Genomic DNA, 27,905 nt, shown 5'->3' on the forward strand with positions numbered 1-27,905 from the left:
TACCTTTTACAGTAATAAGGATGTCAGCAAGAAAAAGGGTTTGGGGGGAAAATAATAATTGCACATAGGATAAGGAAGTTATTCTCATAGTTTTCTAAATTGGTGTAAAAATGCATACATGTTCCACTATTTGGAACATTTTATTTACTTAATAAGGGCATATGAAGATTAACTACATCCTATCAATCATTTAAAAATGTAAGTGTCACAGATGCTAAGAACAATGTAGTTTTCTGTCATATTGGAAGAAAGAAAAAGTAAAATATAGCTGGAGAATTTTCCCAGAACTTCAAGTAAAACAAAAGAGAGAAACAGACAGACAGACAAATCATTTGTGTGGAGATGAAAACAGGAGACAAAACCAAATTTAAATTATTCTAAGAAATAAAAATCTTATGTGAGAACTGGAGCTTACATGTAATTGTACACACACACACACACACACACACACACACACACAAACACACACACACACTGATTTGATTTATTTATAAAATTTCTCTCTAATTCATAGTCATATTCCACTACCATAAAGTATGGACAAAAGAATATTATAGGAAGAAAACATTGTGTCAATTGAGTAATCAAGAATCCTAGAGATGGCTTTTTTTATGCTTCTTTTATTTCACATAATAGCTTTAAAAAGAAAAAGAAGCATAACTCAGCATTATATAACTCAGGTCCATTAGCTACGCAGATGAAAATACTAGGAGAGTTTTACTCTTTATGGTATCAAAATAAATTTACAACATGCGGATATCTATTTGGTATCACCACAAAAGTGGGAAAGTTTATCCAATATTAATTTTAAACTTTTTTACCCTTCAATTTGAAATATCAAAGGTAACACATTAAGAAAAGCTCTTGCTATATTCTTGACACCTTCCATTTTGTTTATAGATTGCAAGGCATAAAAAGCAATTATTTTGCTCCACAGTCTTGTTTCCATCACTACGTCTATTTATCTATTCTCAACTATCTTTTTCTATGCTATCTTACCTGCACTAGAACAGTAATCATTTCTGCACTACCAGTCTTGAACAGATTCATTGTCTCTTCCTCACTGATTGCATTTCATCTGAGAATTTAGCTCATTTTTTTTTCCAGTGTTTGTTTCCAGTTCCTATTCTTGTTTTCATGCTCATAGAGTCATTTTGCATATCACATATTTAGCAAAATAAAGCTATATTGTAGCTCCCATTATCAATAAAATGAAGCACAATTATATGGTAAACATTTTCCACAAGTGGATGATTTTAAACAGCCATGAACAATTCAGTGAAGGGGTCAGTCCACTATCTCTTGTTGATCTGTATGTAGACATTTTGCAAATCTCATGGGAAGGTGACAACAGGATATAGCAATGCAACACAAAGCAGACTGGAATGACTTGTATTCTTACTTAAGCAGCTCAATTCATTATCATCCTGCCAGCACTCCTGTAAATGAAAATGATTAGTCCAAGAACATTTTATGGCAATGGCTAAAATCAATATCTTCTATATTCATTACAAAAAAAAAAAGATTTTTGGTTTTTTATCAAAGTGAAAACAAAGAATACTAAGATCCAAAACATACTCTATTATGTTAGAATATAACACACAGCTTTTTATTCTTATTTTTAGATAACTTTCAATTCAATTCAATTATATTACACCTTTTCTAATATATGTAGAATTTTGCAGTGTAAGAAGTCAAGATCAGACTCTGTGCTGCCTTCCTCAAGCCTAGAATGTAGTATGACATTATGTTAATCATACAGCAGGAAATGCAATATCTGAAATACCCATGAGGAGAAAGTTTCCTGGACAAACTAGTCTATTAAACCATTTCAACTCCTCTCTGGTATATACATGGTACAGATTCCCCAAAGGATGCAATATACCTTTTGGTTACCTCAGAGAGCTCAACTTAAAAAATTTAGGCTATTCAACAACTCCCAAGTTAATTAAAAAAAACTATCTGGGTATGTTAAGAAAAAAGGACAGTAGTCTTCAAACTACTTCATCTTGTACAAGTATCAATAAAATCTTGAACACAAACATTACCCATCTATCTACACACACACACACACACACACACACACACACACACACACCCCTTATTTTTATAAATTATACATACTATTATGTTCACAATAAAATATACACTCATAAAAATACTACAATATGATAGAAATAGGGAACAAGCATTTGTTGAGCACCATGCATTATATCAGGAACTTGGCTAAGCTTTTTATAAATATTATCTCATTCTGGAATCCATTAAAGTTTAATGAGTAGCACAGTTACAGACTAGCTCTTTAAGAAAATAATCAATAAGCATTATTATTGTGCCTGCTATGGGCCAATCAGTGTGCTAAACACTTGAGAAAAAAGTCCCTACCCTTGAGAAGCTCACAACATGATGGACAAGACAAAAAGCAAACTGTATAGAGGATAAATTATAAAATAATCAACAAGGTATAAGGCACTAGAAATGAGGGATTAGAAAAGGCTTCCTAGAGTTGGTAAGATTTCGGCTGGGCCATGGGAAACAAAGTGGAGAAGACAAGGAAAAGCATTCCAGGTATAAGGAACAGCCAAAAAGAATAATCAGTCCTTGAATGGAGAGTTTTAGTGGTGGAAAAGCAAGGAAACTTTTTTCATCTGTCACTGGATCAAAAAATACATGCAGTGTATAAAAATATAAGGCTAGAAAGATAGTGGGGCAAGGGGAAGAAGGCTACAATAAATTATAAATAGCTTTGAACACCAAAGTATTTTATATTTTATCCTAAAAGTAAAAGTTAAATTTTTTTCATTTGGTTTCATTATTTTCCTGGAGATTCTTGACCTTTTGAGCCTCTATGAATGTTATTTTTTTTTTCTAGTCCTATCAAATAATCCTTTGGTAGCTTAATTGGTAAGATCTTACACAAGCAAATTAATTTGAATAATATTGTCATGGTCATTATATAGGCTGGTCTGTCCATAAGCAATTAATATTTACATTTATGGCTAAAATGAATTCTGAATTTAAAACAACAAAAAGTCATTGTAATGTTAATATTTAAAGTCAATTAGGGATAAAGAGCTTTTAAATTGTCACTGTGGTGACTAGAGTTGTAGAGAGACGCTTATATGTTTCGGTAGCGTCTCTCTACAACTCAAGTGGAAAAATAATAAAATAAATAAAAATACAGATAGGGTTCATATCAAGTTTTCTAGTCAATATGAAGCCTTTGGGAATTCTTTTACATGGTTTATCAAGACCCATTTCAATTTAACTTTGACACCACTTTACTTTGCTGCAATAAGGGCCTAGTTGATTTTTCTCCAGCTTCATTTAGAAATATGTCACTATGTCCAAAATGCAAAATGCTACTAAGTATTTAAGGCTTCTGAAGTATTGTTTTGCATAGAAATGTGAAACTCAACAAGTATTTATTAAGCATCTACTATATGTCAGGCTCTGTGCTAGGTACCTAAGTATTTAAAGACAAAAAAATCAAAAAGTTCATGTCATCAAGAAGCTAACAATCAAAGAAGGAAATGTGAATATCTATAAGCATATAAAAAAGTCAATACAAGGTAATTTGGAGAGATGGTAGTAGCAGCTGACAGAGAACAATATCTAATGGTTATAATCTATAGAGATAACAGGATTTTCCCACATACATAAACCAACTGAATGTAATTTTTTCTATATATTTTCTATATATTACTTCAATATATAATATATATATAATATAATATAATATATATAATATATATATTTCTATATGTTACTTCAAAGTTCTATTTGTAGATAGATTTACACTGAGAAAGAATCTCAGACTTGAAAAGGACATCAGAGGCCACCTGGCCTAATCTACTTGAAAGAAAGAATTTCCCTCTACTATAAACACTCCCTCAGAAGTTCTAACCTCATCACTGAAACACGCAAAGCACTGGGGAAACCCGCAGGAATCCCAATTCATCTCTAACCAGAAGGTCTCAAGCAAATCTTCAATAAGTATTTGATTAAATTTAATCTAACTTCTCTTCCATGGGACAGCCTTGAAAATACTAGAAGACCACCATCTTGTACTCGAGTCTTGTCTTTCTTCATTTAGGTAATCTTATCTTGTACTATTACAATCTAGAAAATGCAGAAACTCAAGAGTTGAAAAGAAATCATATGCTCTTTTTCATTTTTAGATAGGGCAGCAAAAGGTTATAAGGGTGAAAAGATTTGTCCAAAAACACAAAACTGATCCATCACAAGACAGGAATAGAATTCATAGCTCTTTTCACTATACTATGTTATCATTCCCATCACCTCAAAATTATATAAACTTTTGATATATATAAAAAATGAGTTTTACTTTCAAGAAATAGTTCATTATCTTGCTCATAAACTTCTCATAACTAAAATGATGTAACATCCTAAGGAGTAGCCTATCTCAGACTCTGAAAGGCTTATCATAAAGATGGCTACAGGATGACAGATTAGGAGGAGGGGGAGGGGAAACAATGTTCAAAGACCATCTCTGAATTTTAAAAGATTTAAGATGTTTAAATGGAAATGTCAACAGTTGACAAAGTAGGAAGAGTACTAGAGATGGAGATCAAATACTGTCTCAGACACTTAATGATTGTGTCACCCTGAGCAAGTTATTTAATCTTTCGTATCAGTTCTTCATCTAAAAATTGGAGATAAAAATAAAATCCCAAGTTGTTTTAAAGATAAAATCAGATAAAGTAAAAAAAAAAAAAAAAACCACTATGTAAATAGTAGCTATTATTATAGATTCTTAAGCAGTGAACTATACTTTAAATAATGTTTCTTATAATTTTCATACTAAAAGAAACTATCACTATTTCAGTTATTGATCTCATTGAAGTATATAGTAGTCTTAATGCCTGTAACATTTTACGTCTTACAGAAATTGATGGATTTAATTACTTAATGTCTATGAATCAATTTGAAGTAAATTGAAAATGAACACACAATCTACTTATTCTTGTTATGAAATTATTGCAGACTTCATTCCTTCTTTCCTAATTTACAATCCAACAGGTAAAATGACTCCAAGAATAAAAAATAGAAAAGTCTTCTTCAGTGCTTTTTAATCAAGATCACTAATACCAGGAGACATAGTTCTATCCTTCCCCACCAACTCCTCCACCTCCTGCTCCATGCAACCTAATCCCTCGTAGTCTAGCTCTCTCCAAGACAACCAATCAATGGCCTTTTTCAGAATCATCCTTCATTGACCACTCTGCAGTATCTGAGCTTGTGGATTACTGTTCTTCCTGGATGATCTTGGTTTTTGTGACACTGATAGATCTTTTGGTTATCCTCCAATATGTCTAACTACTTCTTCCTCATCTCCTTTGAAATTTGATAATCCCTGTCATACCCACTGACTATGACCCAGAGACCCAAGGCTCTGCCCTGAGCCTTCTTTTTTCTCAATATACTCACTGGTAATTTGGTCAGCTCTCACGGGTTCATTTATCATTTACAGCCATATAAAACCCAGATCAACATTCCACTTCTATTCTCTGCTAATGTTGATCTCTTACAAACAAGTCCTCTTCTTTCCATTTATATAAAACTGCCCTAGTAGAGGCCTTCATCATTTCTCCCCTAGATTATTATTATGGCCTATTTGTTCTCCCTGATTCAATATCTTCCTACTCTTAATTTTCTTAAAGCATGGGAGGAGGTAAGTTGGTGGTACAGCAGACAGAATACTACAGGACTTCTTAAATTTTTTCTGTTCACAATCCCTCTGTGCTTACACTAACCCATCTCAAATCTGAGGCAAGGCATTGTTCATACCTGCGCAGTGTAAAGTATGCATATTGTATTTCAGAACCAAGACTGCAGTGAAGTCACTTAATGCAACTTAATATACTTAATGCTATCAGAAACATTTTAGATTCATTCCACATATGATTTTGAATTAATTTTAGGTTACTGCATTCAGAAACTTCTGCTGCCAAATTTTTTGTGAAAAAAAATCACAGTTACCCAACCTCATATGGAGTCACCACCCACAGTTTAAAAAGCTTACAGGACCTGGAATCAGAAAAATTCATCTTTCTGAGTTCAAACTTGACCACACAAATCTGTGTGGCCATGGGAAAGTCACTTAACTCTCTTTTCCTCAAATTCTCCACCTGTAAAATGAGTGAGAAAAAGCAAAGGCAAACCATTCCAATATTGCCAAGAAAACCCCAAATGGGGATCACAAATTGTCAGATATGACTGAAAAACACCAAAAAATAGGAGTCTGGCCATGTCACTCCCTATCTCTTCTCCATTTCATATACTGTACTCCAGTAATTCTCTCTAACCTTAATGAGCAAATGTAAGTCCTCTATTTGATATGTAATGGTCTTCAATGCTTTAATGATCTATCTAGTATTTAATGTTCTTTTAGCTTCTATATAGAAAGCAGCCTCCCTCATATATTTCAGGCATAATGGCTCATATGCTATTCTTCACACATTATGCTGGAGTCCAACCTTCATCTCTATGCTTTTGCATTCTCTTGGAATCTTAAAATCCCCAATTTCCTTCAAGAACAATCTTCTGCATGAAGTCTTCTTCCAACCACGCAGCCATCTTCACCCAACTACTAGTACCTCTCAAAACTAATTTGTATTCATTTTGCATCTAGATAGCAAATACTTTTGTTGTCTTTCCTTTTAGAATGACCTCATGAAAGTCAGGGAACATTTCACTTTTGTCATTATATACCTGGCACTGAGCATGATGTCTCAAAGAAACATTCCTAACTGATGTTTTTGCCCAAGTATTTATTATTTTGTGCTTTTATATTCCATTTTAATAGGGAAATATCTCTAGCACTAAATATTATTTCCAAGCAATTTTTTTGTTTTAATTTTAAGAAAATATTACTACAGATTATTATTTTCCACAGAAAACTTTATCTAGAAAGAAAATTAAGAAAATAATCATTTAAAACTTATTTCAATTACACTGAAACTCTACTACTTGCATACAATATATAAAATGTCATGAAATTCAGTATTATATAAGTAACCTCCTAAGGGATCATATGCTACATTCCACTTTTCAAAACAATTTTAACACCTATAAAAACATCAAATATCTATGAACTACATTTACATGGAATATTTCACTATAATTTAAGAAAAATAAATTTTACATTCTAATTCATAAACTAAATTCTATGCTCATCAGGCCTTAATTGCACCAACATCTGCAATCAATTTAAATTCTTTAAATTATTCTTCATAAGGTTTCAAGTGATTTCATGCTGTGATAGATTTAATACACACATTAATTTATAGATACACATAAGCAGATGAGACTTCATTTTCAGAGGATAGTGATAGGGGAAAGTAGAATCAGACTTTACTAACTGTTAAAGGAAGAAAGGACATGATTCATTTTACATATCTTGGTGACAGAAGAGTATAAAGATGGTATCCATACATAAACAGTTTGTAGAAATTAGAGATCAAAACAAGCAGGGAAGCACTAGTATTTTATTTAAATCTATTTGCAAGTCATAGAACATTAGGATTTTTGGTGAAAGTTTAGGCTGAAGTAGCTGAATAAACACTTCAAATTTATCAGATTAAGAACATTATATAACAAAATTTCATTCTATTCACATATTATCCTTTTCATCGCATGCCAATTATAAAGTTAAACAAACTTTTTTTTTCCCTTTTTAAATTGAGGAAGATAGGGTACAGTAGTAAAAGCAGCAGTTCTAAGCTAACTGCAGTATGAAGAGAGGAAGACAAAGAGACAGGGTAAGAGAAACATATAGAACACCATGAACTCAAGAAACATGTTTTGTTTTTTTAAAAGACATCTTGCAATGGCCGAGTCAAAGGAAGAAGAAAAGTTCAGCTCTCTCATAACTATTCCAGTAAGAATTAAAAAAAAAAAAAAAACACCCAACTCAGAAATTATGTTAAAACCCAAGAAGAAACCATGTCAGGTCAACACAGAGTCAAAGACAAACAAAAGTCTGCCTGGAAGCACAATCCAAGGAAAACTATTATGGATAATCAGTAAGCACAGTAAACCTAGGATTCAAAGTTGTATGCCAGGGTTATAGGATATGAAAACCCAGACCAGAAGAAACTTATTCAACTCTTGGAGGCTGGAGCTTTATCACAATCCAAACTAAGATTCATAGGGCTCTTTCTATAAGACTAGGAAGAACAATATTCAGCGCATAACTGGCATCAAATTACCTAATAGATAGTGACCCACCTAGATCATCATTAGTGCAGTGGCCAGCCACTTCTGACATTTCTTTAAAAATACTGTAGATATCAAATAATAACAAAAGTGCCAAGGAGGACCTCATTACTTGTTTCATAATACACACAGCCTGACCTTAAGACAAGTATAATACAGAAAAAAACATCTGGAGAAATGAGTAAATAAAAGAAAAGATCAATGATTAGGAAACAATATGGAGCCAGGAACATTCAAGAAACAAACCCTCAAGAAGACATTATTCCATAACACAGATAAGCAAAGGCTTGGTGTGCTACAAGTTATGCCAAGTTCCTAAAGAACTTTTTGTTTTTGTTTTTTTTTTGTTTTGTTTTTTAATGATCATATGAGAGTGCTGGGGGGGGTAGGAGAGTAAACTAACAAAGAAAACAAGAATAAGTAAACGATTAATAAAGAAGGTGAAAAAGTTACCTAAGTAGCAGGGAATCTGAATTATATAAAACAGATCAATCACTCTGAGGTAATAAAAAATATTTTAGAACATGGGCAAAAGACTGAAAAAAGTTTCATAGGAAAGATATTTCCTATCAAAAATGAGTCAAGTAGAAAAGAGGACAAGGAGGAAAATATATGAATCATCATAGTACTTGAAAAACCTCAATTTTTTTTTAAAAAGACTGAATGCCATATTTTTATAAATAATGAAAACTGACCAAACCTATTAGAAATAGAGGGCAAAATGAATCAAGTCTCTATCAGCTATCTCCTGGAAAAAGTCACAAAATGAAAATTCCCAAGAACGTGAATATAAAAAATCCAGAGCTTCCAGGAAATTAAACTATAACTAAATATAAACATATAAATATATATCATGAATATATAAATATTATATATGTCCTATATAATATACATTATAAATATATAATTTATATATATATATATATATATATATATATATATATATATATATATATATATATATATATATAAAAGAGCCACAGTTAAAATCACATAAGACCTGGCAACTTGAAATAGAGCTTGGAATATGATATCCCATATTGCAAAGTTTGAAAATAATAAAATTTTACACAGAAAAAGGTAGACTTTTAATTAAATAAAGGATTTCCAAGTGCTCTTGATGAAGATATCAGAGTTGAGTTGAGGAGATATTCTGAAATGAAAACACAATAGTCAGGAGAAACTAAATACATAGTCAGGAGAAAGCTAAATATATTTTAGCAATTAAAAGGGCCTATATAATGATGGTGTTTTAATATTCTAGTAGAAGTTAAGAATATCAGTCAGAACCCTAATGTCTTCAAGTATAATGGAGGAAGGCAGATAGCATGGGAACAGTTTACTTATATTTTAATAATCTTAAGAGAAAAAAGGAAAAAAAAATGAGAAAGAGTATACAACTTACTATCTGAAATAATTAGAATAAACAAGTATGGAGGAAGGAATGTGGAAGTAGGCCAACACATGACTTCATTTTTACCTGATTAGAGAAGGATTAAATATAGAGACTCACATTTATTATAGAAATATATAAAACAATACTACAAAAAGAGTATTGGAGGAATTGGTCAAAGTAAACTATCTTTGGAAAGTAAAACATGAAGAGTACAAAATGGCAGAAAATACACAATTAACAGTTATCGTCCCAGAACATGAATGGGATGAATTCACCCAAAAAATAGAAGAAAACAGAATGGAAAAAAAGAAAAGAAAAGAAAAACACCAGAATTCAGTAATGTTGTTTAACTCATGTTCAACCAAGGTTATTATATATTGTTATTATTTGCTTGGTGATGAGTCCGATAAGTCAGATTTGTAAAGTTTGGATTCGATTAGGCAGTCAACGCTTGGGTGTTTTAAAAATTAAGAAACACAACACAATTTAAATAGAAAAATTCACATAGCTAAAATGACAGGCTGGCACAAAATCTATTATTCCTCAGGGAGAACAAAAATGCAGGGACAGCAATCATAATCTCAACAGAACAACAGTAAAATTGTACTTGATTAAAAGGAAAATTATAGTATGCTTAAAAGGTAACATCACTGAAAACAAATACTAATACTTAATATGTCCTTTTCAGACCCCAGACAAACCTAACGACAAGATAAACAAGAACCTGATTATAATTTTTAAAAATTAGAAACAAAAAATCAACACCCATCCTACTCTCTATATACATACACACAGCCCCACATAACACACACACACACACACACACCTTTTTCTGTTTTCCTATCCACTGCATACAAATTCATTAGTAATAGAAATCAGATTCTATCTAATCTGTAAAAATATTAATTTATTTCTATCCTTTTCTCTATTTTCAGTTATTTTCATCATCCTTCCTGTTTGTTGATGATATTCCTAGATTAACAACTAGACTTTGTTCTTTTTTTTTTTTTAATTAAGCCTTGTTTTATGTAGAAGAATGAAAAGCAAGGCTTTATTTTTTAATTATCTAAGCTAAATGCATTTTTTTTACCTTGCTTGATTCTTTTGTTTGATGAATTTACTTGTAGTAATTCATCTTCTTTAATGTCATTTCCTTTAATAAAACCAAAATAGTTTCTAATATAGAATTATTTGATAGTGTCAAAGATTGTTGGTCTTAAGTCTCACTCAAGTGAGATACCAGGTATGCTCACTTAAGTAACTTACTAAGTCTTCAGAAACTGTGGTTTGCTAAAGATATGGAAGCACTAATCCACCTACAGAAAAAATTGCCAGATTGCATCTCCACAAGTGTAGTTTCTTAGAATATGTTGGGAATGGAGGAAGTGGGGAGGTCACAGGGAGAATTGAAGTGGTTTGGGAGTGTTCCTGTTCACAGAGTCAACTAGAAGCAATTCCTATACATGAACACAAAGGTGATACATTTGAATATGATGGTGAGATCAAGAGTATGAACATTTTTCTGTGTCTGAGGCAAAGTAGTGGGAGTAATTCAGGAGAATAAGTAAGATTTGGAACTGAGAGATTAGGGTATTTGAGGGAATATCGGTATATGTGTTCAAGTACAAGGGAAGAAGTTAAAGGGAAGGAATGAACAGCCAGTAATGAAAAGGGTGGTCAAGAGGTCAGATTTCAGTGACAGCCAACAGACTAGAGAATTGGAAAAGAAAAAAAATTAAGATGAAAAGCAAGTTTTTTTGACTATGAAGAGGGAATCCCTGAGGACACAGTTGAAGGGGTGAATAATTTTGATGTGAGACATTAGCGATTAGTGAGAGTAGGGGTATCAGAGAGAATGAAGAAATAAGACAATGAAGGATAAGAAATGGAGTTTAAAAGATGAACCTCAGAATCACTGAGATGGGGATGACCAGTGGGGATTTTGTTAATCATTAAGAAAAATGTTTTCAAAGAAAAAAATTTTCAGTTAGTAGACTATAACTTCACAATGGATTCCTTTCAGAGCTTTGCAGTGTTCAAGAAGAGCTTTCTTCCAAAAGCTTGGAAGAAAGAAAAATGATACTTTCTTCCCTGAAGGCAGAAGACCAGGCTAGAAACTAAGTGGACTGGCACCCTCTCTTCACCTCAGGGGATGCTGGGGGAGATACTGTTATGTAAAAGCACTTCTCTTCCACAATAAGCAATCAAGGCAAGAAATGAGCACAAGGCACCCTCTTTCTATCTTCCCTCTAGAGGTTCACATGATATTTATAATCAGACACTGAATAGTAATATTTCTGTTATTATGTTTTCTAAGAATTTTCCATGACATTGATGTATGAATGAAAGACACTAGTTTGGAATTTAAAGTGACATTTTCCTGTGGCAAATAAAATCCTTCATAATCAACAATAAAGACAATAGGATCTTATATTATTTTACATCTCTCAGTCAGCTACTAAACAGTAAGAAGTGTTACACTGCTGAATATCACTTGTAAAGTCCTTTTTATTCCCTACCAGTATTTTCAACAAAGACATCCTTAATACATATATAGATGATTCACATAAAGATATTTTTATAAATGAGACAGTAAAAATTTAGGGTTGCTGATTCTTCCCAATCACCTAATTAAATATTAGATTGCTTTTTCCATCCTCATCTTTCCCTCCTTCAGATATTTTGTATACCCTTTAGGCCTCTTATAATTTGTCTTCCCAACATAGAAATCTTCTATAATATACTTGGTCCCCAGTAGCTGTTTTTCCTCATCATTGTTCCACTTCCCCTATAAGCAAATCTAGAACATTGATGTTAAAGATTCAAAGGCAATGGTACCAATTTCTTTAATGACCGAACAGTTTTTTAATAGGAATCTTTGTATATATTCTATCTCTTGCCAAACTTTTTCTTGAAACAGATTTTATCTGCCACTATTTTTCTCTGCTTTATGAGATAACATTTATAACCATGCAGTATGCTTCACTGTAAGAACAAAGACATTTATTTTAACTGTTGCCTTTAATTGAGATCTTGCTCCTCTCTGCAAGTAAGCTAAATGTTTATTGACCAAAGTTTTTCTATTATTATTGTTGTTGCTAATAATAACAGCAACAACTCACATTTATATAGTGCCTAAGGCTTTTCAAAGCCCTTTCTTTATAACAACTCAGTTAAATGGATAGTGAAACATTATTATTTTAAGTTATGAGTATAAATATTAATAAATATTACTTTCATTTTACTATCGATATCCTATTTATTTGAAAAGTACTATGTTTGTTCCTAAACAGAGCTAAAAGATGTGTACAGCACTATTTCAAATATATTAACAACAAAAAACTCCTTAGGAAATAAGAAAATAATGCTAAATCTCTGAGATGTGCTTAGAAAAATAACTACCTCAAGTGAGAATTGATTTAAAACCAATTTTGCTATTAATTCAATGTCAAAATCATTTTTATCTGACTACTATTTTTGCACTACTTTTCATAAAACTCCTAATATTAGAAATGCCCAAAAATTATAGCACTATTTAAAGGTAAAAATCTGACCTCTTTTTTTCTATCTTTACTCAAATGTAAAGTGCATCACTCAATTCAGCAGTTTTACTCACCATCTTAGAAGCAGTATTCATGTATTGCATCACCATTTCTTTTTTGATAGTGAAATCCTTTTCCCGCAATGGTGCCTTTTTATCTTCATTTAAATTCATATCTTCCTGGAACACACAATTAAAAAGCTTTATTTTATAACCTATGTAGAGAAGCAATTCTACATAAATTTTGTGCTAAAATCAATAATTTGTGTCTAAAAACAGCATTAATTGGTTTGAAATGATTTGCAGGCTAGTATCTGCTGTTTAGAAAAGGATAGTTAGGGGAAAGAGTTCTATGGTGTCCTGGACCCTGTCTTTTGTGACATTGTTAACTGTAAAAATTCTCTTATACCTTTTCACTTAATGGTAATCAAAGACAATTAATTCCAGTAATCTCAAGATGAGATATTTTCACCGAACTGTCTTTCACAGTTTATCTTTATGATCAGTTTTAATACTGATAAACTACTTAAAATTCACTTGGAAGTGAATTAGTATATTACATAAATGCTCTACTGTCAGAAATAAAAATTTGCTACTAAATGAGTTATTTTAAATTATATCCCATTTGTCTAATACTACAAAAGATAACATATGTGTGATGACTGCGTATTTTAAAATCAGCTGCAGTCAGGAATTCAGGTTAAGGGAATGAGAGCAATCACAACGCAAACCCGGCCAGTAGAGCCTCTGCCTCTCTCACTCCACCCACCAAATCGTCTCCACATCATTTCCTATACAACACATCAAAACTTGCACAGAGAGTGGGCAGGGCCATTCTTTCTCCAAGCATATATTAATAGAGTATTGTCCAATTCCTATTTTAGCCTCACGTGCTTGGGACCTCAGTGCAATGACTCAAGAGCTTCAGCCCATTACACATATGAATCACAATCATAACTATTAGGGTTGGATGGTGTATCTCAGGTGCTATATATCCAAATCTTTCATTTTGCAAAAAACGGAGGTCTAGACAGTTTATATATAAGTAGTGGGCTTTGAACCCAAGTCCACTCACACTAGAATCAAGTCTTGTCACTGTATCATCCACAACTGTGGACATGTCCTTTATATCTGTTCACTTGAAAACTATTGTATATATTTCAACCAGAATCACTGTCAAAATATTTATGAAATGCACTTATAACTGTTCACTTAAAAAACACTGTATATATTTCAACTAGAATTACTGTCAAAATATTTATGGAAAGTAGATTGACACAGAAAACCTCAATAGTGATTATAACAAAGAACAATGATGACACAAGAATAGAAAGGTAAAAGAAGGGTACTGGCACAATTGTGTTAACAACTCAACTAAGTCTTAGCCCTAGTTCATTTCTGATCTATGATCTATAATGAGAAACACTTAAGTGTACATAGGAATACATCCACTAAGAAACTAATCCATTAAGATGAGTACTCTAAATGGCGTACTCCAACCAGTAGGTAGAATGTTTTCTAAATTCTACATAACTCTGGCTTTTGGCAGCCAAGCCCTTGAAACAAGTCAAAAATCTCTTCATTTTGTTTTCTTTAAACCCCAGACATTACCACATATTTAATTGCTATCACAAGTCATACTACTGTCACTTTGGGAAAAAAATTCTCTATGGTTCAGCAAATTTCAAGTTACAATAAAAAGAGCAAAACATTAGAAATAATTCATGAATGTTGGAGCAGTATCTCAACATCAGTTATTTTTAAAATAAAGATTATTGCCTTCTCTGTAAGACATGAGGAGAAAAAAAAAAGATAGCTCCAGTTATTTTAAGTAGAAGTCTTTACTATATCATTGAAACCTAGTACAATTACTGTAAGATGTGTCCTGAACTAAGGCACAAAATGATGTGATATTTAAGAAGTGGTAGAAGAAAGGTATGTAATTAGAAATAATAAAAAGTAGAGAAAAATCATTTCACATAAATGTCCTCTTCAGATGGCAACAATGACAAATGTCATGAAAATAAATTTTAATGATGTCATATAAACATATAAATGTATTTTCTCTAATTGTGACTTAAATGCCAGAAAAAAATCTACCATCTACTCATTTCTGAAGACAATATTATTTTTTCTGGAAGTAAAGATATATTTTAAAATTAAGAGACCTCTAAGTAGCAAACAAGTTTAAATCTCTCATTTTATATTTCAAAGATATTTAATGATTTATCCAATTCCAACAACTCAATTAAATAATGTACTCAAATGAATAAATTACCCAAATAACCCAATTACCAAAATAATCTTTTGGTAACGCCACAATTTGTTTTATGATGGTTTTATCAATTTTCCACAGGTTCTTATTGGGCTTTTGTTTGCTCTTGTTGCTCTTGTTATTTTTGTTATTCTTATTATTTTTTGTTATTGTTCTTTTTATTTTTAATTTAGACCCTCTATAAAATCCTACTTCCATGTCTTGCCACAACATGAGCGTGAGATCACAGGTTCTCAAAGGTAATTCCAATAAAGAATAAATTGCTTGCAGGTTTGACTGTTATTTATTTTGGAAGTTAAATTTTAATTGGTTTAAGGATATCATAATTTACTTAGGTCTCATAGCATCCGAGTTAGATCTTGAATTCAGGTCCTCCATCCCCAAAGCCGGTGTTCTTTCCCACACTACCACAAGTTGATAGTGTAATTTAACATTCACTTTACAGCAACAAGAACCACCAATCAAGAAGCATTTTATTATTTGATATTGCAGGGTTGAAAAAAGATGACCATGAAAACAAAGCACATTATACATCAATGTTTTCTGATCATCTAATCAGAAACATTTAATGTTTCTGATGATAAAGAGGTACAGATGTTTTACATAGAACTCAATAAGACTCCTAAAGTTAAATCAACATACACTTTTATATTCAATGACTTCAATATGTAGAAGGAAAATAATGACAAATATGTTAGGAAACACGGCTCTTTAGTAATGATAGGTCCATATAGATGATGGGACTATGTAAATGTCACGTTGCTATATAATTTCTTAAAAAAAAGAGTCAAGTCAAGAGGCGTTTGGTATGGTTAGCACAATACCAAAAAAAAAAAAAAAAAAAATTAATTAATCACATTTTAACAGTAAGGAAATGACTATTTTCTGCTGGCACATAATCATAACTCATAATCTAAATTTGTTTTAATATTATGACAGCATCCTAGTAAAATATCATTACTGAGTGGTAGGTGGGATTAGGAAGGAAGAGGTGGATTTTGACTAAAGCATTAAAGGATGGGCAAATCAAAAAGGTGAAGGGAAGGGCAAGCCAATAATTGCAGGCATAAGGAACAATGCAAACATAGCTATGGAAATGTAAATATATATAAGACATACAAAAAAAAATACACCTTGGTTATACCATCAAATATATGAAAAGAAAAAATATAAAACTAAGGCTAAAATTTAAAATAGCAGCAGATTTTTAAAGAACCTCAAAAATTAGTCTATGAATTATAAACCTAAATCACCAGCAATATTTAGTAACTGAAAAAGTAGAAGCAGAAAAGTAGCATCACCACCATATCTATTTTAAGGATGAGTGGAAATAATATGATCAATGTTTTGCAAAAAAAGAGAGCACAGAGGTGGAAAAACCAGTTAAGAAGTTAGTCTAGATCTGTACAAGGGTGTGTAGAAAAGAGAAAAAATACAAATGATTTTGAAGAGGTAGAAATGAACATTTGCTAAAAACTAGGACATGAGAGCAGAAGGAAAAGGAAACATTAAAAACAACAGGATTTTGAACCTCAGAACAAAAGAAAATGGATAAAGGAAGGAAGAAGGAAAGAAGGAAGGAAGCAAAAGACTAAATTGGTAAAAAGAGATAAGTTAATTTCTAAAGCAAGATCCCATCACTGTACACATAACAAGGAGATTATACGATGATCAAGTCTGTCAGATGTGGCTCTTTCCAACAAAAAGAGATGATTCAGGCCTATTCCAATGATCTTGTGATGAAGAGAGCCCAGAGAGATGACTGGGAACTGAGGGTGGATTACAACATACCATTTTCACTCTTTTTGTTGTGGTTTGCTTGAATTTTATTTTCTTTCTCAATTTTTTAATCCTATTTTTCTTGTGCAACAAGATAATTGTAAAATTTGTATGCCTGTTTTGGATTTAACATATATATTTTCCATGTTTAACATATATTGGATTACATGCCATCTAGGGGACAGAGAGGAAGGAAGGGAGGGAAAATTGGAACACAAGGTTTTTCAAGGATAAATGTAAAAAAAAAAATTATCCTTGCATATGTTTTGAAAATAAAAAACTTCAATAAAAAAAATTAAGTAAGATCTCAATCTTAAAATTCCAGTTCGAAATTGATTATGGCAAATTTATTTGCTCTACATTGATCTAAATTGATGAGTTTAAAGTATTCAGGGGATATACATATACACTCATGTTCTGCACTAAATTAGCCTGAAAGAAAATCATCTTCATAGACGTAAACTAAATTTATGGAAATCAAACCAAAAAGGTTTAAAAAGAAATTGAAAAAATAAAAATGAAACAAAAAAAATCTCTAAACACTCATTTTTAGGGAGTCAGGAAAAAAAAGTTTAGACAAAGGATAGAGAGGTGAGAGGAAAATAAGAGTGCTCTCTGAAGCAAGATTAAAAAATACCTACAGCCTGGCAAGAATCATATGCTGTTGTGTCAAATTAGTAAGCAAGGAGAAGAAAAACTGAAAAAGACAGCTTAGAATTTAATGAACAGGAGATAACAATAACAAATTAGGAAGCTAGATCTCAGAATCCTCATTTTTAATTATGGAAATAGAGACTCTAAGACTTTGAATGACTTGCCCACAATGTATAGCAGAGATGAGATTTGAAGGTCCTCTGATTCCAAATCCCAATTCATTCCACAATTCATGATTTATGAGGAATTTAAACAGACTGATAAGGAAAGACCAAATTGAGAATTTATTGGAAAAGAAGTTGGCTCACTTATTATTATTATTATTATTATTAAATTTGAGTCACTTATTAAAATGAAAGATAATATGCTTGAGGACTGTACTGGATATAATTCACATAAATTACAATAAAAATCTTCAAAGAATTAACCATCTAATAGCAAAAATAAATGTCATACACAAATCTACATAGTATTCCTTAAGTGAAAAGACCAATTTTGGCTGCCTACTCATTTAGATATTTGTTCAAAATTTTGATTTGTGACAGTCTGAAGAGAAAATTAACATGGTCCTATTAAAGTTAAATTAATATTTTATATATGAACACTTTGATTAAACTTATTCATACAACAACTTTTCATCGTTATACTTTGGCATATTTTGCATTGGGAAATTGAGAGTTACAACATGGAAAAGTAATTTTCCTTTAGTTAATTACTTTTTAATTTAAAAATATGCAAAAAATAAGATTACTATGCTGCTTCCAAATCTAATAGGCACCAGGGATATAGATTTCAAAAACAAAGAAAACTTTACTAGAAACAGTTTTTTTTTAATTCAACACAGACAAAACAAATATAGCTCTGCCCCCCAATAGAATCACATTTAATATTCAGAGTAAAGATATAACATTCTGAAGAAATAACTTTGCAATATAGCACAATGTAAACAGAATATAGGAAAGGCTGAAAATTCCTAACAGACTTTGCTCTACATAAAGAAAAATCCAAATCAGAATCAGAATAACTGAAATAGAAAAAAGGAAAAATTTTTTTACTATTTTTTAACCCAACCTCCCCTTTCCAAAAATGAAATTAGGGCTAATAGAATCTAAGTACCACATGGAATTAATTTCATAATTTCTGGACAAAAACTTATATTCACAGAGATCTTCACCCATGCGGCAAAGGTACTGTTTATAATAGTTAGTTTCATATTTCACCTCACCTTGGAAGAATAGGCAAGTAGGTGGTATAAGTTCAAATCCTGAAGAGTATATCATCTGATTCTTTTTCCATTATTAGAGTTCAACACCTACCTTCTGCTCCTTTCTTCTTATGTTATCCAGAATCATAACATGTAAAATAAAATTCTTTTTTTTTTTTTTACCAAGTATCTCTCCACATATTATAATGCCTAGTTATGGCATAAATTTTTTTATAACTGTTCTATTCCATTAAACTCCCTATTTCATTAACTTTCCATAGGGACACCTGCAATATTGTGAAACTCCCAATCTTTTAATAAGAATGAAAGATAACAAATGAGTATTGAGCCTGAGTATTGTCTTGGTAACCATGAAATCTTAAAAGACCTATAAGGAAAGAAGGAAACACACACCACTATATATAAAGCCATGTACCAAGTACAAACATTATCTCATCTCCTAATATTGGAAGATAGGTGCTGTTATTATCCCCATTTTACAATTGAAGAAACTGGGAGATACAAGTTAAATGAGTTTCCTGGGGTCAAATATCTAGTGTCTGGAGCTACATTTAACATCATGTTTTTCTGACTCCAAATCCTGTGCTCTGTCTACTGTACCACCTAGCTATTTCATGTATCTGACTAACATCAATCTGACTTGTCTATCAAAATATGAAGATAACACAAAAGCTGGGAACATAGCTAACACAATAGATGTAAGAGTCAAGAATTTAAACAAATGAACTTGACATTATAATGTTAGATCACATATAATTTAAAAAAAAACCTTTATAAATGTTTGACAGTAATTTTTTTTAATAGCAGAGGGAATTGTTAGAAAACTATGTCAATGGAGCAAATACTCTATTAAAGCAGGATCTCTGCCATATCTGCATTTTAATTCTTTTGTTTCTCTCACTTCTTCAACATATATTTCTACTAAGAACAGACATTTATCACCTATTTCTTCCTAAGTACAGTGTTGGACCAAGAGAGGTACAAAATTTAAATAAGAATCACTCACGAAGTTTAATTACCTTAAAAATTATAGAGTTTATAACATACCACAAAATCTACATTTATATGAGGTTTATTCCACAGAAGGTTTTCTCCAACAGATAAATGGTCAAAGGAGAGTAAGAGAGTTCCAGAAAGGAAAACCAGCTATCAACAACCAGTTGAAAATAATGCTCCAAATCACTAATAATAAATGTAAATTTAAAAATTCCCAAAATCAGCCTCACAAAAATGCCAAAATTGGAAAATGATTGTTATTGATTCACAGTATTTTGATTCACAAGATTTTGCTGTAATTAAAAAGAAATATGAGAGGACTTTCCCAACCTACCACAATTTGCTACATATAACATATGTTTTCAGAGTTTTTCAATGTATTGATCAGCAATAATGTTTTCTTCTTTGCTTTTTTTTTTTTTTTTTTTTGGAAGATGTGGCCCTTAAAAAATGTTATTTATCATTTCGGATGATAAGTCCCAACTCTCCCTTGGAGGTTTGGAGAAGGGATCCTTAGAAAACTATGATGATATTAAGCAAAAAAGACATCAATAAATTATTTTTTAATTCACTGTAATATAATTTTTAACAAAGCAATAGCAGTGCTATACATATATCCTCAAAGAATCAAATGTTCACATGGGAAAGGAAGTATTTTTGCTGCACAAAGAACTTGATGCTAAAGCACTGGCCATCAATTGAGGAATGACTAAATTTTCTAATGAGATACATTAATGAAAGATTGATCCATAATACGGGATGAAAGGGATGGATTCAGAGAAATGAGAATATTTAAATATAAAATAAAATTAGCAGAATCAAGAGAAGAATTTATACAATTACAACAAGAAAGTAAAAGAAAAACATGTAGAAAGTCTCAAGAACACCCACCAAATATATAGTATTTAACATATACTTTAACATATTTAACATGTATTGGTCTACCTGCCATCTGGGAGAGGGGGTGGAGGAAAGGAGGGGAAAAATTGGAACAAAAGGTTTTGCAATTGTCAATGCTGAAAAATTACCCATGCATATATCTTGCAAATAAAAAGCTATTAAAAAAAAATACCCATCAAAGCCTCAGAACGAAACCCTCTTGGTGGCTATGAATTGGAAACAAGAGGATACTCATCAGTTGGGGAATAGCTAAACAAGTTATGATATATGATTGTGAGGTAATATCACTGTGACAACCAGGATGATTTCAGAAAAACATGGAAATACTTACACGAACTGATACAAAGTGAAGTGAGCAGAAACAAGACATTGTATACAGTAACAGCAATACTGTATGATGAAGAACTGTAACTGACTTTGCTATTCTCAGCAATACAAGGATAAAAAACAATCCCAAAGGACTAATGATGAAGTACAGTATCTGCCTCCTGAGACAGAACTAATATTATCTGAATAGAGATTGAAACATGCCAATTTTTATTTTCTTTCTTTTTATACAAAATGATTAATATGAAATGTTTTATGTGATTGCATATGCATAAACTACATCAGATTGCTTAATATTTCAGAGATGGTGAGGGAAGAAATGAAGGAGCAAAGAATTCAGAATTCAATTTTGAAACTGTCTAAAATTGCTTTAACCTTTAGTAAGGAGAAAAATAAAATATTTTTTAAAATAATGAAACACTCTTCCAGCTCCTTGGCAAAAACCTGATCAACTAGAGGTTCATTTTCTGATAAAGCCAATGTGGAAATTTGTTTTTTAAACTTCACTCCATATATTTTGTATATATCCAAGGGAAAACTTGTCCTGGGGATTTGGACTAAGGGAATAGAGTGGGAAAGCAGTAATAATGATGCATAAAAGAAAGGAAAAGCATTAATAAATCATTCAAAAAAATTTAAAAGAGAATAGAAAGAAGAAAATATAGAAAAATGAGACTTTCAAACATGAAAAAATTCAAACAGGTTTTATAATTTGGAACTGTGATTCCTGTATAAGATGTGTAGGAATGGGAGGGCAATTAGGACAAGGATAACTACAGGTATGATTGTTCAAATACTTTCGACTTCTTAGGTGTCCATGGTGCTGGTATGGGTTAATTTTGTTGCGAGTATGAGAATAAGAACATATATTCACAGAGATAACTCATGGTAAAGTACCTTTCCCCACTAAAACAGGTAAGTACACTAATTTTCAACCTACATTCTCAGAGATATTCCAGGACTAGTAAAAGATTAACTGACTTATTCCGCATCATCACAGGATCATTAAATACCAGATTTTTCTTAGTTTAAGTTTTCAACTCACTATTCCAGCTGTTCATTTTATTACTTTTATGATGAAATTAATATTCACTTTTTAAAAAAACTGTCAAAAATGTCAGTTTTATATCCATTTTTTTTTCTATTTTTGGCATATTAAGTATTCATGTGTATTGATGTTTAGTAACTTTATTAAAAAAAAAAAAAAACTTAAATGAAATAAGACAAACTTTTGCCCAGTAAAAATACTTTTGATATGTCTTCTTTATAAATACCTGAGTTACTATTTGTTCATATGAAGAGGTATCAGATAAAGTAGTCAGATACCAGGTTGTGGGAGAGTGGTTCACAAAGTAAAAAAACTCATGAGACATTTATCACAGCCATAAAGGATGACATAAGGCTCACAGCCTAAATCAAATATGATTGGACAAGGTTAAACCAGATATAATTAAGCGCGAATCTGGTGGCATGGACCTTTAAAGTCAAAGGATAGAGGGGGAGGAAAGTAAGAGCAGGATCTGATTTAGAGAGGAATTAGGAAAGATTGGGGGAAGAGTAAGGGAGGAACTAGGAAGGGGTCAGGTGGAGAATAAACACATGCACATTAAAGTGACCATGTACATGATTAATTTGTCTTTATGCTAATCAAGGCAGTTTCAGGATTTGGCATTTACCTTTGTGTGTGACCATGGAAATAGGATGGGTAGATTAAAATTCTGACAATGAATTGATTAAAGTTTCTGTTACACATCATTCCCTCTCTTTCAACTTGTTTCAATTCCCTAAACAGGAGACCAATGATTATTTTAACAGTTGAAAGAGGAGAGAATGATATAGAACAGAATTTTAATCAGTCCATTATCAGATTAATATTAATCCATGCATCCTGTTTCCATTGGCACAGAGTTAAAACAACTCTTTAGATTATCTTATTAACATACCTAAAAAACATACTCTATTTACTTCCTCCTGTGTCGTCTGCCTGGTGACATAGATGTGCACCCGTGAGTTTGTTCTCAACTAGTCCCTTCCCTAATTCTTCCCTCATTCCCTAGACTCTAACCTTATTTCCCTTCCACTCTTCCTTTCGACTTGGTCCATGCTTGGTCCATATGGTTCATGCCACCATAACCATCTTGCTTAATCATATTTGATTTAGCCAGTGAGCCACTTCATAATATATATGGTTTCCTCATTTATACTTCTATTTGTGTGTGTGTGTGTGTGTGTGTGTGTGTGTATGTGTGTGTATGTGTGTGTGTGTGGTTAATGTTAATATATTTTATATACATAACAAAAATGATAGGATGGCCAGAATTTGGAATAACTTTTCACAAAACTTTTTTTTTTGCCAGTGTTGGCACTTAAGAATATATTAATTATAATGTATTTGACCTTTGTTGCCTAGCTTTCATCCTCTTAAATATTCTCTATGCTTGACCAACAAAGCATATCCTGAAACAAACTTTTCCCACCTTTTCACACTTTGTCCAGAGCAAGTAATAAGAATTTTATAAAGGTCGCCACTAAGCAACATGGCAAATGTGTCTAAGAGTTGATATTTTAAGAACAAAAATGTATCTAACAAAGTAGAAGAAATTCTGCTATAAAATTCAAGTTTTATTTGTGCTATGCACATCTCCAAGAAAAATAGTAAAATATAATAAGGCCAAAAAAATTTACAAAGAGAAATTTTTCCATATTTATATTACCATTTCCACCATGGTCACATCTGAAGGCCAGTCTACCTTTCTCATGGGAAAAGTTTCTCCTAACAGTTCTGCCTAAATTCTACTCACCTTAAGTGAGTAGAGCTTAAATCAGTAATTACAGTACTTAAGTGAGTAAGGCTTAAATTAGCCTTAAGATTTGGTTCCTCCATAAATGTAATGGAGCCTGACCCAGGTTCCCTTGCCTGAAATTCAGCTAATTTAAATTAATATTGATCTCTCTTCACATTTCTACCAATTATTGTCTATACCATTTATTTGTCCTCTACTCGGGAATATTTCTATGTGGTCTATCTTACATTCCTTTCATGAATGCTATTTAATATCTCATGTGTAGACATCCAATGTTTTAAAAAAAATCTAATGCTTTTATAATTTTTGAGATCAATTATTCAATTGAACAATTTATCAGAGAGATTCCTAGGCTTTCGTGCTGAAAATCTTAAAGAATAGCTGAGGTACCAAAGAAGTTAACTGACTTGCACACAGGTAGTAAAGGGGCTAATATTCAAGTCCTTAGACACATCACAGTTTCCTCTCGCATCATAGTTTCTGATTGACTATGGCTCTGACATACCTAGTTTCTTCAGTGGGTTAATAAATTATTCATTTGGGAAAAACAATTAACTTAAACTGAAACATATTCAGGATCTAAATGTCCCTTCTAGCTGCAAATTCTGACAATATATGCCTCACACTATAAATAGTAAAGGAGTACCAATAAAAGACCCCAGGACAAAATGATGTTTTCCTGGAAAATATAAGCGAGTAGCTACAATATAAAATGCAAAACAGGTGAATTCAAAGTATCAAAATTCTTAATAATTGCAAAAGTAATCAGCCTGACTATCAGTGAACTACAGAGATATGGGTACAGACCAGAGGGGCACCCATGGAGGCAGATTACTCAGAGTACATGTCAAGCATGTGAACTTATTAAAATAAGTAAAAAATGGTTAGTAGCTAGATGGTCAAATGAGCATTGGATATGGAGTCAAGAAGACCTTTAGTTCAAATCTGCTTATTAGCTGTGTCAGTAATCTCTGCTTATCTCAATTTTCTCATTTGGAAAATGGAGACAAGAACATCATCTACATTCCCAGGTGTTTTGCTGGTGTTATCTTCATCATCATCAGTAAGTCTCCCTATCACTATGATATGATTCCTCTATGCCAGGTTTGAAACCTATTTCCCAAATTCTTCATTCACTTATTCTTTCTGTATAGGTAGGTTATAATGCCCTCCAGAAACAATCTGTCTACTATTTCTGCCTCACCCTAGAGTTCTCTACTGTCCTCCCCTCTAGTTTCTATATTGCATCATATAAATAGAACTCCTAGCATACAATGCTATTCTATTCCTCCCCTAGCCCCAGTTATTCTCTTTCCTTTTGCTTTTGAATAATATATATTTTTTACTTAACCCAGATTTCATTCTACTATGTCTCCTCCCATTTAAGTTCTTTAGTTCACCTTACTTATTACTTATACTTTGCATGTATTCATACAGGTGCCAAAGACCATGGAAACTTCACTGCTTCCTTCTTTACTAGATTATATTGGGCTATGCATTTCTAGGTTTCCTTATTCTCTCTGATATCCATATGATATGATATGATATACATATACATCTGGTAGATTACATAAGCAAATTTATTGCTCCCTCTTCTTTCATAGTATAATGTTTTCCAAAATTACTGGCAAATACACTTTTATCAAAGCTCTTTTAGATATGTTACATATGTAATGACAATCCCATCATTTCTATCTATATAATTTAAGTTATGGTATACAAATCTCAATCACATTCTTCAGATATTTTCTTAAATACCTGCTAACTCCCTATATTTTCTTCACTGTTCTGAAGCTTTTAACTTCAATTAGCAACAAGGATGAATACCCTATGTACATGTTCAGTTTCCTACCCAAGATTTTATAATCTTTAGCAATGTTTTCTAGAGTCCTTTTTGAAGTATCAATTAAGTTCATATGAAACTCCAAAAGTACAAAACAATCCAAGTCAAATAAGACTTCAGAAATTCTCTGCCACATCTTGGATATTAACCCCAATATAACACAATACAACACAATACGCTATTATCTAGATTATCTGGATGCTAAATTGTCTCCTTAGCAAGAAGTTCTATCTAATTTTCATTTAAGTTCCATCACTATCTAATGTCTTTTTCCTAATAAAAGATCACCTATAGCACTAAAAGCACCAAATCTTATAAAATATAGAATATGCAGCTGCTTCCTCCTGACATGCCCACTATCCATATCTTTGTGAAGAGCATCAATCTCCAAACTATTTCTAATATTCGTTTAATACAAGAAAGTACTGACTTTTTTATGAAGAGTAAACTCTTACCATCATTTTTTCAAAAAGTGTGAGGATTTCTTTCTCCGACAGTAGTCTAGGATTATTTTCCATCATATCTGAGGATGTTGAAGGCCAATCAGTGCTTGAGGAAAATGTGTGCTTCAGATTAAGTAATGGAGGTCTCTCTTTCTTACTTCCTGGCATCCTTATGCTGGCAAATTTGTCCAACTACATAGAAAAACAAAAATAAATAAATACAAATGATAATCATGCCTCCCGAAGCTTTAAAAAAAAAATCAATGAGTTTTGTGTTTCTCTTCAGCAACAACAATATAACAGCGATTTTGATAACAGGTGCCTCTTAGTATGTGAAATGTAAATAGGAGTAGTAATAGTAGTTCATATTTACATAGTTCTTAATCCTTACACAGTGTTTTATAAAGTACTTATAAAGTACATTTTCTCATTTGAACATTAAAATCCTGTGAGGTAGAAAGTGAGTGTATCATCCCTACTTTGCACCTTAAAAAAAATAAATTACTTGCCAAACATAAAATGGCTTATGAGATTTTAAATTAAAGTTTAGGGTTGGAAAGACCAAAGAAATCACCTAACTTAATGCTTTTATTTTACAAAGAAACTGAGCCCAAAGGAAAATCAAAGGACCAAAAATCTAGAGCTGGAAAGGAATTCAGAAGCCATCATTAATCCAACTCATTTTTACAAAGAAGAAAAATAAAGTCCAAATAAGTCCAAGTATGTAACATGCAGAGTAAATATCAAAGTGAAAATTTAAACCCAGATCTTATTTCAGAGATAGCAATTTTTCAACTGTACCACACTGCCAAGTTAGAGGACTTTCCAAAAGATCATACAGTGTGATGCAGAATGGGAATCCAAATGAAGTAGAACTAATACTCAAACCCATATCTTCTAACAAGAGTTCTTGCACTACACCAAGTACTTCCCCAGAGTGTCTAATGATCTATGCCGAATGGCACATGAAGATCCATATGACCCTTAAAGTTTCCTTCCAATAACATAAAATATCCCATAACATCAAAATCACAGGATTAGTTCCAGTTTCTCAGTCAATTTAAATCCTACAATAGAAAAGAAATTCCATTATGTGTGAGGGAAACTCAAGATACAAATCCAAAAGGAGAAAAAAACTTCAAAATGATTTCAAACTTTTAGCCTCAAAGAAAAACACAGCCTGGGCAAAAATTCAACTTGAATTCCTGAAAGAGATAGAGCAAGTGTGTTTTTAAAAGGTAAAAAATGCTTTTTATCAATGTAATAAGAAACTTAGTGAAAAAAGCTTGAAAATAAATGCAACTTAATTAAGAATTAAGAATTGGAAACAAAATTAACAGCTTGGCACTAAAGGTACAAAACTCTGTACAAGCAGCAAACTCCCTGAAAATTATTATAATTCAAGAACATTATAACCAAATTCAGAATCCCCAGGTCAAAGAAAAATAGCGCAAGCAACTAGAAAGAAAGAATGCAAGTGC

The 27,905-nt window shown here is 31.9% G+C and overlaps 1 protein-coding gene across 2 annotated transcripts in view; it reads right to left on the reverse strand.

Moving 5' to 3' along the window:
• Positions 1 to 27,905, reverse strand: part of DIAPH3 (diaphanous related formin 3) — a 410,013-nt gene that overhangs the window by 324,788 nt on the left and 57,320 nt on the right. For both annotated transcript variants that reach the window (XM_031958457.1, XM_023500580.2), the window contains 2 exons: positions 26,437 to 26,616; positions 13,254 to 13,358 (listed from right to left, as the gene is read on the reverse strand). In XM_031958457.1, the coding sequence (XP_031814317.1) occupies positions 13,254 to 13,358; positions 26,437 to 26,616 (285 nt within the window). The remainder of the gene's footprint in view (positions 1 to 13,253; positions 13,359 to 26,436; positions 26,617 to 27,905) is intronic.

The sequence above is a fragment of the Sarcophilus harrisii genome, chromosome 3, assembly GCF_902635505.1.
Source record: "Sarcophilus harrisii chromosome 3, mSarHar1.11, whole genome shotgun sequence".
Taxonomy (NCBI): domain Eukaryota; kingdom Metazoa; phylum Chordata; class Mammalia; order Dasyuromorphia; family Dasyuridae; genus Sarcophilus; species Sarcophilus harrisii.